At 36.3% G+C, this 18,665-nt stretch overlaps 2 protein-coding genes across 2 annotated transcripts; both read left to right on the top strand.

The window, feature by feature from the left end:
- The first annotated feature begins 7,741 nt into the window (after positions 1-7,741).
- On the top strand, positions 7,742-11,342 carry LOC143620752 (mitogen-activated protein kinase 9-like). Its single transcript, XM_077092381.1, has 11 exons — positions 7,742-7,902; positions 8,780-9,196; positions 9,295-9,422; positions 9,506-9,565; positions 9,649-9,798; positions 9,889-10,044; positions 10,148-10,285; positions 10,376-10,449; positions 10,532-10,633; positions 10,768-11,008; positions 11,111-11,342. Exons 2-11 carry the CDS (start codon positions 8,791-8,793, stop codon positions 11,168-11,170), a joined length of 1,515 nt encoding a protein of 504 aa, XP_076948496.1. The 5' UTR covers positions 7,742-7,902; positions 8,780-8,790; the 3' UTR covers positions 11,171-11,342.
- Positions 11,343-13,900: 2,558 nt separating this feature from the next.
- Positions 13,901-18,665, top strand: LOC143620742 (ATP-dependent DNA helicase homolog RECG1, chloroplastic/mitochondrial-like). The gene is made up of 16 exons (XM_077092373.1): positions 13,901-14,002; positions 14,077-14,203; positions 14,303-14,860; positions 14,942-15,054; positions 15,133-15,525; positions 15,615-15,696; positions 15,763-15,852; positions 15,939-16,172; positions 16,257-16,328; positions 16,408-16,560; positions 16,675-16,818; positions 16,899-17,057; positions 17,167-17,250; positions 17,349-17,921; positions 18,016-18,208; positions 18,304-18,665. Exons 1-15 carry the CDS (start codon positions 13,914-13,916, stop codon positions 18,106-18,108), a joined length of 2,964 nt encoding a protein of 987 aa, XP_076948488.1. The 5' UTR covers positions 13,901-13,913; the 3' UTR covers positions 18,109-18,208; positions 18,304-18,665.

Here is an 18,665-nt window from a genome sequence, read left to right as displayed (position 1 = left end):
GCGCGTCATGTAAATGATCTAGTAAATCATCAAACCGTGGGATTGGAAATCGACATTTGATTGTAATTTTGTTAACTGCTCTGCTATCAATACACATGCGAAAAGTCTCATTTGGTTTGGGGACTAATAATGCGGGTACCGCGCATGGACTCATGCTCTCCCGAATAAGACCCTTTTCGAGAAGTTCGGTGACCTGGCGTTGTAACTCGGTGAACTCTTTTGGGTTCATGCAATAGGCCTGTTTGTTTGGGATGCTCGCGCCCGGTAAGAAGTCAATGCAATGTTGGATGTCTCGAGTAAGAGGAAGACCCGCAGGGGTTTCCTCTGGAAACACATCGCTAAACTCAAATAATAAGGGTTGTACTTCCGATGGGACTTGTGGCACGTCCGGGTTTTCTTCGGCAATCAATAAACCAAAGATGAGCTGTGGTTGTGGGGACCGTGCCAAGACTGAAAATTCAGCCTTGGTGACTAACATGGACTCAGAACCTTCCTGCCTAGGATCGCAAGGGGCAAGGGTAATGTTGACACCATCTTTTTGAATGTGTACGTGTTCCTGAACCCATCATGTTTGGCGCGCCTATCATACTGCCATGGGCGGCCCAACAGGATATGACACGCATCCATAGGTAGGACTTTGCACCAAATTTCATCCGAATACTTGTTACCGATTGAGAACTGTACGAGGCAACGGTGAGTAACTTTGATCAAGTTACCCTTCTTCAGCCACGTGAGTTGATACGGTTCAGGGTGATCTTGTGTGGGTAGATTGAGCTTATCAACCATCGACTGAGAAACTATGTTTTCGCAACTTCCACCATCTATAATAACCGTACAAACTTTCCCTTTGGAAGTGCACTTGGTGCGAAAAATATTGTTACGAAGCCATGCCATGTCGTCGCTTGTATCTGGGAGATTGGTGTTTAGAACTCGGCGAATAACTAGCGCCTCACCACGATCGGGATAGAGGACTTCGGATAGTTCATCCGAATCATGTTATGGCTCGGTATCATAGGTCGGGACCGTGTCTTCAATGAGTGCAACCAATTGTTTGTTTGGGCAATCTCGCCTCACGTGACCAATGCCGTTACATTTGTAGCAACGGTTCGGGATGTTCCCGGGGCCTGACGGCTGCTGTGGAGCCAAGGTGTAGTCCAGCTTAAGGTTGTCAACCCGAGATTGAGACGTAGAAGTTGTTGTCTTGTATGAAGAAAATCGAGTGGTGGGTTTGGGTTTGGCCGCGAGTTAACGCTCCACTCGTTGAGCTAAACTGCACACATCAGAAAAAGACCAATATTGTTGCAACATAACGACATTCGCTATGTTCGAACGTAGGGCCCCCAAGAAACGGGCAATAGTTTGTTCTTCGTCTTCTTCAATACCGCACCGCATGCGTAATTGTTCAAACTTGACGATAAATTCCTCTACAGGAAGTGCCGCTTGCTTCAAGTTGTGGTATTCCAGAAAAGAATCTTGTTTATGATTTACGGGGACAAACTTGGAACGCATCAAGCGTTTCATATTTTCCCACGTTTCAACCTTGTGTTTACCATCCCGATAACGTTTATTCTGAACATGTTCCCACCATAAAGAAGCATATTTACGTAAACGTATTGCAACGGTGTTCCGGAACTTGGCGGAGATCAAATATTCGTTCGACTGTATGAAGCCAGTCGATGAAATCGTCTGGTTGCATGCGACCTTCAAACTCGGGAATTTCGGTCCGAATACCCAAGGCTCTGATCGGATCGACTGGAGGTGGTGGCGTTGGTTCGTGGTGACGAGCTCGACGAGCAAACACATTCTCAAATCTGCCGTCATTGTCATAATCATCCCAGATGACGGTCTCGGTGACCGATGGGTCGTCCCGGTCGTGTGGATCGTACCTGTTATACCCATGGTGCTGATTGAATTCGAGATCACGAATCCGTTGTTGTAGTCGTTCAATCTCGGCGTCACGAGGATCACGCTGATCAAGACCGCTGCCTCCGGCGGCGAATCTGCAGTGTTCTTGACGACGATCTCTCCTATAATCGGACATCCTGACGAACCTGAAGCTGCTGATACCACTTGATACGGATTCGTATTAGTGGAAGCTATAAACCCTAGCTTGAATAAACCTCCTTCGGTCGGCCGAAAGGAGAAAACCGAACAAGAACCTGTTCGTAAGGAGAAAAGAATAATCTTTCTTTGAAATAAATTGCATGCCATTCCAACATCTGATTACAATGTTAAATAGAAAAAGTAAAGAGATAAACATAGAGAAAATCTCAACAATTAAGGAAAAGATAAAGTCTGAATTTTAAACAATACTTAAAATAAAAGATGGTTGGAATGGGTCTTGATAATAACTCGATGGTCCAATGCTAGCCACGAATTATGACCGGCCCAACACTTGTATGACTAAGGTCGGGTGGTTCTTCAAGCGTATCCGGATCACAAATCTACCTACCGAAGTTGCCCTTAGCACCCAAAGTAAAACTTATGTCCTTATGGGTGTAATTGATCAAACCATAACTGCATACAATTGTCGGCTAATGAATAATAGTTTAATTGTCCGCGTTCGTCATTTGTTCCCGCAATCAACTTTCTGAAGGCATTATTTAACATTATCGATTCATCGTCAAAGCATCCGTACGTCTGGATGATCCAAAGTAATTATTTTATTATTATTATTATTATTATGAATGTTAATGCAAAGATCAATTAAGCTACTCCCTTTGATCTGTTCCAGATCTAAAACAAAACCTTATCTATACCGACAGCATAATAATAACAGTAAATGTATATTATAATTATTATTTCCATCGGTATATAATTTCGGAGCACGTCATAGAGATAAGGTAGGGCGCACCATTTAAGACGATGCTTGCATCAGTTCCTTTCGGTATCCAATTTTTATTTTTCCTTTTTAAAGGCTATAAGAAGATACATATCACTTATCAACGGCCAGTTGTTTACATCGAAACACAAGTAGTTGTTGGCAATTAACTGAGCAGCTAGCTTTTTTTAGATAGCAAAACTAAGTAGCTTAAAAATAGCATTAGTAACACAAAAGAGTCGTCGTTCTAAAATAAATAAAAAATAACATTAATAAATAGTAATGTCATAACATTAGTATTCATCATGATCGTCATAACATTCGAGTGTTCAAGACAAATATACAAAAGTGACCTTATACTGGTTGTTTTTTTTCAATTTTTTTATCCAATTAAACATAAATGGAACTTTTCCGGTTATTTTGGCCCAATTTTACTTGCTACCAGGCAATTTTTTCAATCTTTTATTCAGTTTCATTTGTTAATATTTTGAAAAGGTTGGTATATTTGTATATCATTTTTCATTTTTTTTAAATTGTGCTTCCAACTGAAACCGTATCCTAAGCGGTTGCCAAACTTGGTTTTAAGTGTAAGCGGTGAATATGACTAAATAGTTTCACGGCCTTATTTGTGAGAAAAGCAAATAAATATTTTAGAATATATCCTGCTAGATATAAGGATTACGCGTATACGGTCGACGAGCCGTTTGAATATATGCCGTAGGATTGAATGGACGGTGAGATTTCCAGCTAAATATTGGTTGTTCTCTCTCCACACATACATACATACATACATGATACATTTGACATTTTCTGAATAATTGTTTTGATATTGTTTGAGTGGACAATTTCAAATGCGCCATTTCCCTGGTCCATACTTAGCCAGCATTACATTACTTTATTCTCCATTCTATTAAATTATCATTATTATTATTGTGAAAAAAATCGATGTAAATTGCATGAGAGATGAGGGATGACCCTGGCTTGCTAGGGTTCGAGTTCTGATCTCACCCGGTATTACCGGCTCCTCGCTGTCGTGCCGTTTGGCGGGCATGGGGTTCGGGTTTTATCCGGTGAATCCCTCAACAGGTGGACCGCTAGGGGCTTCGTCCGTCCGGACTAGTGGCCGGCTCGGGCTACCTTTAGCCAATGGAGGCCACGTACAGGATACCCGGTGTTACTTAGTTGACCGTTCAAAAAAAAAATCGATGCAAATTGCAAACTTGTTTTTGTGGTTAATAAAAGGAAAATTGGTTTTTATTGGTCCCAACTATTGCATTTTGGTCATTGCCAGTCCCAACTAACGAATTGGTCACTAATGGTCCCAACTTTTAATGTATTTGTTCCTAACGGTTTACGGCTAACAGAATCCTAACGCCGTTAGTTTCAGGTTGCCGGAAAAACGTTTTTGGCCGGGAAAGTCAATTTTTTTTTCCAGAAACACACCGCCACCACCACCAATTGATTCACCGCCAACCAACCACCATCAATTAAGCAACATAAACTGATTCCGACGATGGTTCTAGGGTTCCGACGATCTCAATAACTGGGGCTTTTACCAGAAAATATTCCTAAAGGTACGATACAAAGTTACCATGACGTTTAGGACAAAAACTATTGAGTTTTAGGGAAAAAATGTGTGTTTTCCGGCCAAAAACGTTTTTCCGGCAACTTGAAATTAACGACGTTAGATATGTGTTAGTCGCGGACCGTTATGAACAAATACGTTAAAAGTTGGGACCGTCAGTAGCCAATTCGTTATTTGGGACCGGTAGTGACCAAAAGATGATAGTTGGGACCAAGAAAAACCAATTTTCCTTAATAAAAATTAGCCAAATTTCAGGAGAGTGACTTTCTTTTTAGTTTAACTTGTTTTTCCACTTGTAGCATCTTGTTAGTTGTATTTGGTTACAATTAAAAAACAAATTCTAGGCCATAAAAGAAAGTTGAAGTTATTGGTTTTTAATATTCTCTAAGATCTAATTTGAGTACTTTTTTACTATTTAATGTTTTTAAACTTCATATATTTTCCGCACCTAGTTATTACTTTCTAAATATTTTCTTATAAAATATAAATTGCTATTTTCTGTCTATTTAATGTTAAATTATTCGAATGTACTATTTAATGCTATTTGAGTATTTTATGTCTGTTTAATAATGTTAATTTGACGATTTATTTATTAACTAATTATAATAATCTATACCATAATTTGATCAATCACTTTTATGATCAAAAGCAAGGGCAATTCTAGTTTCACATAGAAACAATAACTATGTACATTTTACAAGCATGTAATATATATTGTTTAGGTTAAAAGTGATGTAGAGTGTTCTTATTATGTGTGCGATGTTGTGTATTAAAATGAGTAGGCGACACAAGGTGTACTAGTAAAGCCCTTGAGCCCTATCAAGATCCTCAACACAAAACATCGGGAGGGGATAAATCTCGTTGCCTTAGAAATTACATTAAGTGGTGTGATACAACTCGAGAACTATGAGCAAACGATGCCTAGAGCACAATAGCAGGTGTTGTGTGTGAGTAAAAGTGTGTCCTATATCCTTTACCAGTCTCATTATATCGTAAACATAAATAATTATAATAATAATAAAGGAGATAAATCCAACGCTTTTGTGAGCTATATCAAATGACCAACTCTTTCTCCTGATATTCACGTGCTATATGACTGGTCCTCCAACTTCCGGGCTTGACTTGATTTACTGGTCGTTTTACTTATTAAGGAGAAAAGTAGCATACAAGAACAATTAGTTAGTTACTATAAACATAGGTTTAGAATTCCAAACTGTTAGGCTATGCGTAGTGGAGGGGCTACAAATTGGGGCGAATTGCGACACGTGACGCCCGGTCAGCAAAGGGTGAGAATTTGTTTTTGGGGTGTAATGGTGTAGGGGCTACAAACTGGGCCCAAAGTATCTTTTTTTTATTATTTTCTTTTTATAATTAAACTAAACAAATAAAAACCAAGAAAATTAAATAATAAAATAAAAATGTACTAAAATTAAAAAGAAATACAAAAAAAATACATAACTAAAAATAAAAAAAATACATAACTAAAAAAATACATAACTAAAAATAAAAAACATAACAAAAAAAACTAGTATCCATAATATTCGCGCATTTTTTCAACTCGTCGTCGTTGCAATAATGCGGCCTCTTCGTATAACTTGGCCGCTTTGAGGGATTCGTATTCTTTACTCATTTCCCGCAATTTCATTATAGCGGCAATCTTTTCGTGTTGTTTGTTGGTTTCTCTTATGGTATCGTTGAGTTCCTCGGAAAACTTTTCGTGTTTTTTGATGATTTCTGTCATTGTAGCGGTGAGTTCCACGAAGTTCGGTTGGTTTGGGTTGTTTATTGGATTCATTTTGCTAGATTTTTTTTAAGAATTTGGGTATGAATTGTGTATGAAATGGAGAAGAGGTGTATGCTTATATATATATACATATATACACACACATATAATATATATATATATTGTTTTAATTATTTTTTTTAATTTTTGATTGTTGTCAACGGTCATAATAATAAAATAATATTATTTCTTCATTCTTTCCAGTGACAACTTCACCCCGCCCCCGCCCTTATCGCCCCAATATCGTCGAGGGGCGGTGTTCCTCCTCAAATTCGCCCTAATTTCGCCCAAATTCTCGCCCACTACGTTTGGCCTTAGGGATCCTGAACAACAAGATACATATGAGGATCATGATCTAGAATTTGAGTTCCTATAAGAGGGGAATTGGTACTACCCATTCACCGACCAATCATATATCGTAATTTCATTTCTACCCTTAAGTACCCACAAATCAAAAAATAATCGGAAATACATACCCATAAGTACCCTAAAACTTTTTTTTTTGTAATATATTTAATAAATTAATTATTAATTAATATTTTTATTTCTTCAAAACTCTTCAACAATCATATAACCACACGGTAAACCTTTGCCACAAATTATAATTTGACAAACTACCCATATAATTAGGGGTGAATTTGCCATATGATAAACTACCTATAAGCATTAGGCACACTAGTGCCGCTGCCCCCTCTAACATATACCATACCTTAAATCTAGTGGTGTTGATTGTTATCAACCGATCCCTTGTAGCTTGGATTATATAAATCAAATCTATTGATATTTAGTGGGAAAAAAAACATCTATTGAAAATAATAATAATAATAATAATAAGGAAAATTGGATTTTAATAATCCCAACTTAATGCAGTTGGTTGATAATAATCTCAACTTTGAAAGTAGCTGTCACCGGTCTCAACTTTCACACTATTTATTTCCATTGGACCTCCGTTAAAAAAAACCTAACGACATTATGTTTTTTTCTAAATTTCAAACTGATATTTTAGGGCTTTTGATCGGAATAAGAATACGAGTCGATTGATGTAAAACTTAACTTGAAACGACGCTTCAAACAGCCTGATTTTTGTTAATTAAAAGTTAAAACACCGAAATTGAAGCTTCCTTTAGTCGTTTGGACCACCGTTCGGAAGTAAGTTTTACATCAATCGACTCGTATTTGCATTCCGATCAAAAGCCCTAAAATATCAATTTGAAATTTGGAAAAAAACATAACGTCGTTAAGTTTTTTTTAACGGAGGTCCAATGAAAATAAATAGTGTGAAAGTTGGAACCAGTGATAGCTACTTTCAAAGTTAGGATTATTACCAGCCAATTGCGTTAAGTTGGAATTATTAAAATCCAATTTTCCTAATAATAAAATGAAAGTAAAACGAGATAAACATAGAAAGGAAAAAGAAATAAAAAAAAATAGACACGTTTAAAGAATAAATAATTTGGTGAGGTGATGATGGATGACTGATGGATTAAAAATCACGTGTATAGATTTAGGGTTTAGTTTAGTAGTATAAATTAGAGGCTTGAATGTGATTCTTTTTTCGGCTTTGTGCTGTGATACATTATTAATTTATTATTATTATTCTTTCTGTGCAAAACCAGAAGGCAGACGCGTTTTGATTGGAGGTTTGAAGATCAAATACTTTTACATTACACCGTCGGCGAGAAATTGCTTGCTAAGCATAACCACATCTTCAAGGTTCGTTCATCTTTTACTTGTTTCATTTCATTATATTTGATACATCTTACTGTCTAATTAGCTGATTGAGGTCATACCTCTTTACATTCAATCTCACTAATATTAGAGGTGTAACCAAGCTACTCGAGATCGGATCGATTGATATTTTCGAGCCTTGTACGAGGATAGTTTAGCAGCTCGAGTCGAGGTTTCGCTTGATTAAAGTACTACACGAGCTCGGCTCGAGCTTTGGCTCACTTAAGGTTTTCCTCAAAATATATATATCAATTATTAAAAACGTATATTAATTAATAAATAAATAATGAGCACGAGTTTATAAAACGATCTACTTGAGCTTGGATCAATGAAAATGAAAAGCTCGAAACAATCTGAGATTTTTCAAGCTCGAGCCTCAAATAAAGCTCGTTTGGTTATCGAGCCTGAGCTCGAGCGTTGAACGGGACGCTCGTTTAGGCTCGTCGAGTGTTATGAGCTCCGTGTATTTTAAATCTCACACTGTACAGCCAGGCTCGAGCCGAGCTTTGGCTCGTATAAGGTACTACACGAGCTTGAGTCGAGCTTAGGCTCGTTTAAGGTTTTTCTCAAGATACGTAAAAAATAATTGAAAACGTATATAATTTAATTGATAAATAAAAAGGACTCGACCCTGATTTTGAAAAAATGACTGCTTTAGCTTTAGAAAAAGAGCTCGAAACAAGATGAGCTTGAGCCTTGTCGGGCTCGGGCTCGGCTTGTTTACACCCTAACCATACTAGTTGGGGCAAAAAGTTTCAATCTATGGTTCAAAAATTAACTGTTTGGATATTTAATTGTAGGGAGTTAGGGTTTCTGTAAGTTGATCTTACATGTGTTGTTTGATGTAATATTGTAAACTCAGAATCAGATACAATGCTTGGCAAGGAATTTTTCACCGAGTATGGTGAAGCGAGTCTATATGAGATTCAGGAAGTTGTAGGGAAGGGAAGTTATGGTGTTGTTGCAGCTGCGTTTGATACGCACACCGGGGAGAAGGTTGCTATAAAAAAGATTAACGATGTTTTCGAGCACGTTTCTGATGCGACTCGCATTCTTCGTGAAATCAAGCTTCTTCGGCTGCTTAAACATCCGGACATTGTTGAGATTAAACATATTATGCTTCCTCCTTGCAGAAGAGAATTCAAGGATATTTATGTGGTTTTTGAGTTGATGGAATCAGATCTTGATGAAGTAATTAAGGTTAATGATGATCTTACTCCTGAACATCATCAGTTTTTCTTGTATCAGCTTCTTCGAGCTTTGAAGTATATACATACAGGTGGGCCTTTTTAATACTGTTATCTGTATCAAAATTTTGTTTTCTTGAATTAATTGTTAATTACTTAACTTGTGTTGATTGTATGTTTTTCTTTGCAGCACATGTGTTCCATCGAGATTTGAAGCCCAAAAACATCCTTGCTAATGCCGATTGCAAGTTAAAGATCTGTGATTTTGGTCTAGCCCGTGCATCGTTTGATGATACCCCGTCAGCAATTTTTTGGACTGTATGTTTCTCTTATTAATTTACTATGATTGAATCATAAATATTTAATGAGTTGCTGATATTTTGATCTGTAAATCTTTACAGGACTATGTGGCTACCAGATGGTATCGAGCTCCTGAACTTTGTGGCTCCTTTTTCTCTAAAGTAAGCATATAAACACAGTTAACATTAGCTATCTGAAACATAAGCTATTCAAAATACTCATTTCTCAATTTGGATTGTTTCAGTATACTCCTGCAATTGATATCTGGAGCATAGGATGTATATTTGCTGAGATGTTAACAGGAAAGCCATTGTTTCCTGGGAGGAACGTTGTGCACCAGTTGGATCTTGTCACCGATTTGCTTGGTTCTCCTTCTGCTGAAATTATTGCAAGGGTTCGTTTAAAGTTATCCCCTTTTGAACTTATATTCAAAGATTAAAACCTTTTTAGCATCTGGATGACAATAGTTATTAATAATCTGCAGATACGAAATGATAAGGCTAGAAGATATTTAAACAGCATGCCCAAGAAAACCCCTATTCCATTCTCACAAAAGTTCCCAAATGCTGATCCACTGGCACTTCGGCTACTTGAAAAATTGATTGCATTTGATCCTGCAGACCGAATATCTGCTGAAGAGATAAGCATTAGTAAAACTTTATGCTTTTCTAGTAATTAACTTGATGAATGCTTGAATCCATTATTACTGTTTATTGATATTGTGAAGTGTATTAAATCTGCAGGCATTAGCTGATCCGTATTTTTATGGGTTAGCTAACTTGGAATCTGAACCATCCAAAGAGCCGATTTCAAAACTTGAATTCGAGTTTGAAAGGCGAAGATTAACTAAAAATGATGTAAGAGAGTTGATTTATAGAGAGGTATGGTCAATATTCTATGCTCTTTATAATTTTCTTTCATTTTACAATGTATTTACTCATCATGATTCTATAATATTTTTAAGCACACAGATTCTAGAGTATCACCCGCAAATGCTGCAAGAGTACCTACATGGTGAAGAACACATAAGTTTCATGTATCCAAGGTCAGATTAAAGATTTTCTTTTGACTATCATTAAATGCCTCCCGAAGTCTAAAATACCCTTCCTATTTAAATTCAATTTCAGTGGGATTGAACGATTCAAGCAAAAATTTGCTGATCTTGAAGAGCAAGAAGGGAATGCAAGAAAAAAGTCTCCACTTCAAAGGCACTACACATCATTGCCAAGGTACAATCGAAAAGAAATTGTTAACAAATTAATAAAGAAAAAATTTAGTTTATAGGTGTAAAAGTGGTTAGTATATTATACTATTAATATATATTATGGTATGGTGTGATAATTGGTGTGATATTTTTTCAAAGAGAGCGGATAAGTGTACCCATAGAAGAAGCAGTTGATGAAATCAACGACTTTGAAAGGCGTACAAATGCTGCAATTGCCACCACTCTTCAAAGCCCACCAAGATCCGAAAGGTGTAACGAATCCAAAACTGTTAAAAAAGATTCTAACATTATCCAAAATAGTCCTAGAAAGCCAGACTTGCCCAGAAGTACTACCAATAACACACCCAAATATGTAGGACCCAGCAACAGGAGTTGCAAGGTAAGTATTCTGTACCACAGTTTTAGACGAAGAATTTTAAATGTTTGAAAATAAATGTTTTCCAAAGTTTATATTTTTCTGACATAAATGTATGTTTTTTAGGGTCAAGGAGATGAGGTGAGCAGTGTTCTGTCACAGAAGCTAGCAGCACTAAGTTCTTGATCTGTATGTCGAGGCTTTGACTCTGGATGTTGACCGGGTCTAATATTAGTTAACTATGTAATATTGCTGTTGTGAACTTTGATAATTTATGTGCTGCTATCTGTTGTGACTGGATTGAAGTTTTTATTGTTGTGAACACTGCTACCTTGTAATAATAACATGTATTATGATCTATTGTAGACTTGTAGTATAAGTTAAATTCTATTTGGATGATCCCTAATAATTATTCTGAAAGATCTAGTCATTTCTAGTTCAATTAGGATGATCCATATGGTGAAAAAGGCACAACTTATTGTTGTATGAAGGTGAGTGGTTTTGAGAGAGGTGTCTGGAATGTGAATAATGTTGATGCTGGTTATGTGTGAATAATGTTGTTGCTGGTTATGTGCAAAAGTTCGATAATTTGAGCCAGTGTGGGGATTTTATGACCTGGTCAATTAGTGTCAATTGATCATGCTGTAAATACTCTAAGCCATGGTTGAGGTGAGCCCTGTCAAATTGGGTACATGTTAAGTAAAAAAATAATGTACATCGTTCTATCCTTTCGTCTAATGACGGTTTGGAATGCTATAACACTATGAAGGACGAAATGGAAAATGGTGCCGGATATCGGTATTCATTTTTTTAGGTTTTGAGTCGGTTAGTACTGACTTTATTGATCTTTTGCCTACGATACATGGCGAATCTACAAACAGTGGTACGGGTTCACGAGAACCCACTGAGTTTTAAATTTTACGTAGAATACCTTAATTACATATGAGAGTGAACCCATATGGTGAACCCATAAGCAAATTGAATCTATAGTCCACTGGTAAGTATTCTGCATTCCAATTGTTAGATCCTGTTTTCGAATGCCTCCTCAAGCAAGTTTTTGTTTTATCTTTTTAAAATGGTTTTAAGTAATTAGGGTTTATAACCTCCTCCAGCAGGTTTTTGTTTTATTTTTTTAAAATGGTTTTAAATAATTAGGGTTTATAACCTCCTCAGTTTTGCAAATAATTATATTTAATTTTCAAGGCAGATAATAATAAGTGATTTGATTGCAAAAAGAAAAAGGTCTTACTCTAGTTTGCTGGTAATGTGACTATCATGATGTTTGACTATTTGAGGGTACATTAAGGTTTTTTGAAGATAAAATAATTTGAGGTATGTTAGATAAGTGGTTTATTCATTAGCGTTGGATGTGTAATCTAACAAGCTAGCAGTTATTCTAAAAATATTCACAATGAATAAAACAAGAGAAAGACTGGAATGAATTTGACTTCATATCTGTATTATGTGTTTTTTTTTAATTTCTAATGACGATATTTGTTCTTTTGTTATTGTATCGTATGTTTATTATGTGAAACTTTAACTGAACCGAACCATCAAACCAGCCCGAACCGCTGACCTACCCGAATAGCGAACCCATTGGAAAAAATTCTTGGATCCGCCACTGGATATTGGTAGGCATTTTTGGCAATTTTCATTATCAAATTCATCCCTACTTTAAAGATTAAAAAGTAAAATATAAAAAAAAATTGAGAAAACCATAAAAAACCGTCCAAACATAAAAATCTAAAATACCAAATCACCTAAAAGACTACAGCTCTATAAATCTAGTCGGGCAACTTTTAAAAGCACAAAACCAAATATGTCAAGCTCACCCATATATTCCCATTTATACTTGATTATTAAAAAGGTAAATACTTAAAATAAAAAATTCATTCCCTTTGAACATGGTATATATTAAAACGTCATTTTTAAATGTTGTGATCAAGCAATGTGTGAGTATCCTCCAATTTACATACTGTACTTGATTACTTTATTTTTTCATGCGAATTTGTTACCGTGTAACAAATAAATTAACATAGATGTGATGTAAATAAATATCCATTGCTTATTAAACTCCTCCTAGTTGCTTTCTAGGCTTAAAATGCTACATTTAGATATAGCAAGCAAAAGACCCTAACCTTAGATTATCCAGGACAAGTCTCAATTATTTTTTATATCATTTCTAAGTCTCAATCAGGGTCTTAATAATAATAATAAATTAGGACAGTAATTTGGAAGATTATAGCAACCGGTTGGTTCTATTCTGTCTGTCTTCCTCAACTCAACTGGTATCAGCCAGCAGTCGCCATTGTTACCGTTCTAACCTGTAAGTTTTGGTCCTTTTCGTTATTGCAATCGCATGCTTTCACTTTTCTTCTTCTTCTTATTATTATTAATTTGATAATAATGCTGGTGTAATTGGTTTGCCCTAATTTATTATAATTATACTTACTTAGATATGACGACTTACATCAATCATCATAGGATTGTTAATGCATGAGCACTCTTCATAATTGTCTAGTCTTAAGTCTTAACCTAACATTTTCATATTATATATATATATATATATATATATATATATATATATATATATATATCCAACTTTTATTTTATACCTCCCTAACCTAATCCATCTTCTTTTACCCTAAGTTTCGTTTTCGTTTTCGTTTCCGTTTCCGTTCGTTGGTACAAGCTGTACTGTCACCTTGTTACTATTTCAGTTTTCAGAGTTCGCATTGTGCTTTTGAGGGTTCAATCACCACAAAACAACATCACTTCAGGAAACTTTTATCTTTGCGTTTGCACATGCTTCCTTCTTTACAAATGAGTCCATGTTATATATACATTCCGTTATCGCTTGTTTTTTTCTTGCACTTGAATATTTCTTACAACTAGAATGGGTAAAATTACTCTCTTTCTCTAATCAAGCATGCAGTGTTTAAGTGAGAGATGCTTGGCACGTTCAAATATTTTGCAAGCTGCACGGGGATATAGGCATGTTTTGCGCAGAAAAATGAGGTGCGTTTATTGTAATGGCAATGATCTTGTTGACTTTAGAAGTTGCAAACTTCTAATCTGTTGAAGTCTTGCAGGTTTAATGGTCTTCTGTTGTGCAATTTCTCAAAATATATCTCTCCATCTAAACATAGATTAACAAAGAACGTGTTTCACATAGTAGATAGACCAAGCAGGTGGGACCAACGAAAATTCTTCACTAAGGTGTGTACTCATCACCCAGTATTTTATGTGAATCGTCATCATTCATTACTGTCACATCGATGTTCACACTCATTGCAATAACATTGCATTTGCTGGTAGGTGTCCCCTGCCATGTGTCATGATGGTTTAGATGAACACTTTGATGAAGAAAAAGATTATTTTGATGCATCTTTAGTTCAGAAACAATTTCCTGCTATCATGTTAGGGCAATCTAGTCCAGTAGAACTATATGATGGAATTTCAGATGACCCGGACAAATATAGCGTTTTGACATCAGAAATTAGGAGTGAGTCTGCCCATAGCTCTACGGGTACAAAAGTGGTGGACCCTGAGATGCTGTTTGACACATGGGGTTCAGTAGCTCACGAGTTTAACAGTTTTTCTTCCAATGAGAGTGAAAGTATATCAGATCGGAGTAGCCCGGACCCCACTTGCTTTCCAGCCATTATCCAAAATGGAAAACCTTATTCAAAAGAAAAAAATTCTCACACTTTGTCATCTTTAACTGAATCTCAACATAAAGAGAAATTAGATCCTCAATGTGTTGTTGATGATCCTAGTGCACCGTTTGAATTGATTCTTGATAAACCTATTAGTTGTGTACTTGCATTAACCAAGAAGAAGTGCAGTCAGTTGGAAAGCTGTGGTTTCCATACGGTTGGTTGTTTTTTTTAATTCATTAAATAACCCTGTACTCTTTTGTAGTCATGCCTTAAATTTGTTCATGCCAAGTCGCAGATACGAAAGCTGTTGAGTCATTTCCCTCGGACATATGCTGATCTACAAAACGCACAAATTACAATCAATGATGGACAGTACTTGATATTTATTGGAAAAGTGTTATCATCCAGGTTAGAGTTTTTTTCTTTTGTTGATAACTGTTTTGTGCACAATCTTTTTGATGTTTGTAATATGATGTTGAAATGTAGGGGAATCAAGGCAAGCTGGTCTCTATCATTTCTTGAGGTGATTGTTGGTTGTGAGGTTGCAGAAAGTGGTTCAGCATGTACGGTTTCTGAAAAGAGTAATGGAAGCAAGAGAACAATATATTTGCACTTGAAGAAGTTTTTCCGTGGGACCCGATTTACGTATCAGCCTTTTCTGAAAAGTCTTCAAGATAAGCAGAAAGCAGGTGACATTGTTTGTGTCAGTGGTAAGGTGAGGAGTATGCGTACCAAAGATCATTATGAAATTAGGGAATATAGTTTGGATTTAATTAGAGACGACGATGATGAATCTGCGTGTGCTGAAGGGAGGCCATATCCAATTTATCCTTCAAAAGGCGGTTTAAATCCAAAGTTCCTCGGTGACATTATTGAAAGGTTTTCATTTTCACCTTTTCATTCCTCTAATCAGTTATATAGTAATATACATTTGTTGCGGTATTCATTTGCTCATTTGTGCTATCTAGTGTTCTAGATACATTGCCTCCTGACATGGATCCTATTCCAAAGAATATTCTTCAGATGTTTGGATTGAAGGGCCTTCGTGATGTAAGTCTGTTAAATTTCTGACTGTATATAAAAATCTAGATGTCTAATTGTGACAAATTAATGTAGGCATATATCGGGATTCACCAGCCAACAAATTTTACCGAGGCGGATTTAGCTCGCAAAAGGATTATCTTTGATGAGTTCTTCTATTTGCAGGCAAGCTTGTTTTATATAAAAAATTAACAGTTAACACCACTTTTTTCTTTATTTATTTTGGTTTTGACAGTGTAAATTTACAACAGTTAGCTCGTTTGTTTCAAATGCTTGAAGGACTTGGTACACGAATTGAAAAGGATGGTTTGTTAGCCAAGTACAGAAACCCTGTAACAAATGCAGTAGTTGCAGAACAATGGTGCACTCTAACCCAACAGTTTCTCGAGGCTCTACCATATTCATTAACTTCTAGTCAGTTAAATGCTGTTTCAGAAATCATTTGGGATTTAAAACGCCAAGTTCCAATGAATCGACTTTTGCAGGTCTAAATAATTTAAGTAAAAAAATTTGTAATTTGCTTGATCTTCAATGGTACAATTTCAATTTAACCTGCTGTTTCTTTGTAGGGAGATGTGGGATGTGGGAAAACCGTGGTAGCTTTCTTGGCATGCATGGAGGTTATTGGTTCAGGATATCAGGTTTAGTTTGTTTTATTTGGACTTTTTTAACAACTTTACAACATTTGTTTACTTAATTATTTGTGATAAAATTTTTTAGGCAGCTTTCATGGTTCCAACTGAGTTGCTTGCTATCCAACATCATGATCATCTTCTTAGTTTGCTGGAGAATATGGAAGATGTACCTTGCAAACCGTCTGTTGCTTTGTTAACAGGCTCAACTCCAGCAAAAAAGGCCCGTCTAATTCGTGAGGTATGGGCCATTTCACCACCCTCTATAAAAGTCAAATCATTGTCAAGATTATAGCATATTTCAATCAACAATTGATATGAATATGTTGTGTTCCTTATTGATTTCTACTTCCAGGGTCTCCAAAGTGGAGAAATTGCATTGGTAATCGGGACCCATAGTTTAATTGCTGATAAGGTGGAATTCTCATCTTTAAGGATTGCTGTGATAGATGAGCAACACAGATTTGGTGTGATCCAGAGAGGTCGATTTAACAGCAAGGTTCGTTTTCTTTACTGATATTTAAAGAACAAATATTTAATATTGCTATCTGTTAATATTTTGTTTCTGAAATCTTGCAGCTATACTGTAACTCATTAACTTCCAAATTGGTTGAAAATGATTCAAATGCCAACTCAAACGGTGAAATAAGCATGGCCCCACACGTTCTTGCTATGACCGCGACCCCAATCCCGAGGACTCTTGCTTTAGCTTTGTATGGAGATATGTCTCTCACACAAGTATTTTATCCTGCTTCTTTATTGTTATTACTATTATTACTATTACTATTTCTATTATTATTATTATTATTATTATTATTATTTAATTCTGATCCTATTTCATATTCAGATAACTGATTTGCCTCCTGGGAGAAAACCGATTGATACATTTGCAGTTGAAGGAAACGAGACAGGCTTTGAAAAAGTTTATCAGGTATGCAAAATATGTTACATGTTTTCTGTTTAATGGGAGTTTGTATTTTACTATTTTATATCGAGTGATATATATTTATCCAATCTTGCTAATTACAGATGATGAAGGAAGATTTAGATTCAGGAGGGAGAGTGTATATAGTGTACCCAATCATTGACCAATCAGAACAACTTCCTCAGCTTCGTGGCGCGTCTGCTGACCTGGAAGTAATATCAAACAGATTTGAAGGGATCAGTTGCGGGTTGTTACACGGGAGAATGAAAGGTGAGGAAAAAGATGAAGCTTTGAGACGGTTTAGATCAGGAGAGACACAAATACTGCTTTCAACTCAAGTTATTGAGATCGGTGTGGATGTTCCGGAAGCTTCTATGATGATTGTTATGAATGCTGAGAGATTTGGGATAGCTCAGTTGCACCAGCTTAGGGGGCGAGTTGGACGTGGGTCCCGAAAGTCAAAGTGTGTACTGTTGTCGTCTACAACAAGTGGGCTGGCTCGGTTGGAGGTGCTTGCCCGATCATCAGATGGTTTCCACCTGGCAAACATGGACCTTCTTTCGCGTGGTCCTGGTGACTTACTTGGAAGGAAGCAGTCGGGACATCTTCCCGAGTTTCCAGTTGCTAGATTGGAAATTGATGGAAACATCCTTCAAGAAGCACATCTAGCTGCACTGGTACCTTTTATTATTATTATTATTGTTATTATTTTTACATTTTTATAATAAATAAACTTGTTTAATGTACGAATATGTGTGGTAATAATGACAGACAATTTTAAGCGAGTCACATAATTTGGAGGAATTCCCGGCACTTAAAGCTGAGTTGAGTATGAGACAACCGCTCTGCCTTTTAGGTGACTAACGCAAAAGCTTTAATTCTCGTTTCAGACGCTTGTAAATAGTTTTGAAGCCATATTAGGGATGTGGCTAGTAATTCTATGCAGTTGATATTTTTGATACAGGTATGGTTGTTAATATCCATTGTTGTTTAATTTGTTGCGATTGCTTATATATCATCTTTTCTTTGATACATTATTTTGTGCGTTGTGAATTTCAGGTTGGTCATGGAGACTATCTGTTACATATTGATGCTAAACTGAAAGCTTGTGGTTCAAAAGTTCGGTAAAGATGAAAGAGTGGGTAATTATCATGATCCAATGTTCTGAGCTTTCTATTCGCTTATGCAATGTAAATGCTGTTAGATGTGTAACCGATGGCACCCAAACAAAATTTCATGTCATAATTCTAAGTAGCAGTTACTTATTAACGATCTTTTGTACTTGCTTGAGCCCAAGTATTTGTCTTGATGAATTAGGTTTGTATGTAAACTCATGCACCATTTTTTGCACAAGGTATTGCTTATATTGTAGTTACATCTAGACTCGGGCATTAAGGGTTCAGAAACAGACCCGGCCTACC

This window comes from Bidens hawaiensis, unplaced genomic scaffold, assembly GCF_021521415.1.
Source record: "Bidens hawaiensis isolate Kalapana, Puna unplaced genomic scaffold, B.hawaiensis_p1.1 tig00000296_1, whole genome shotgun sequence".
Classification (NCBI taxonomy): domain Eukaryota; kingdom Viridiplantae; phylum Streptophyta; class Magnoliopsida; order Asterales; family Asteraceae; genus Bidens; species Bidens hawaiensis.
Note: the sequence above shows the minus strand (reverse complement) of the source record. Positions and strands in the feature narration are given on the sequence as shown.

Excerpts from the sequence above, each read along its gene's own strand:
- LOC143620752 (XM_077092381.1), top strand. The coding sequence starts at position 8,791 with ATGCTTGGCAAGGAATTTTTCACCGAGTATGGTGAAGCGAGTCTATAT. Across the intron at positions 9,423-9,505 it reads CGTCAGCAATTTTTTGGACT|GACTATGTGGCTACCAGATG; the intron begins GTATGTTTCTCT and ends AAATCTTTACAG. Across the intron at positions 10,450-10,531 it reads ATAAGTTTCATGTATCCAAG|TGGGATTGAACGATTCAAGC; the intron begins GTCAGATTAAAG and ends ATTCAATTTCAG.
- LOC143620742 (XM_077092373.1), top strand. The coding sequence starts at position 13,914 with ATGCAGTGTTTAAGTGAGAGATGCTTGGCACGTTCAAATATTTTGCAA. Across the intron at positions 14,204-14,302 it reads AACGAAAATTCTTCACTAAG|GTGTCCCCTGCCATGTGTCA; the intron begins GTGTGTACTCAT and ends ATTTGCTGGTAG. Across the intron at positions 14,861-14,941 it reads AAAGCTGTGGTTTCCATACG|ATACGAAAGCTGTTGAGTCA; the intron begins GTTGGTTGTTTT and ends GCCAAGTCGCAG.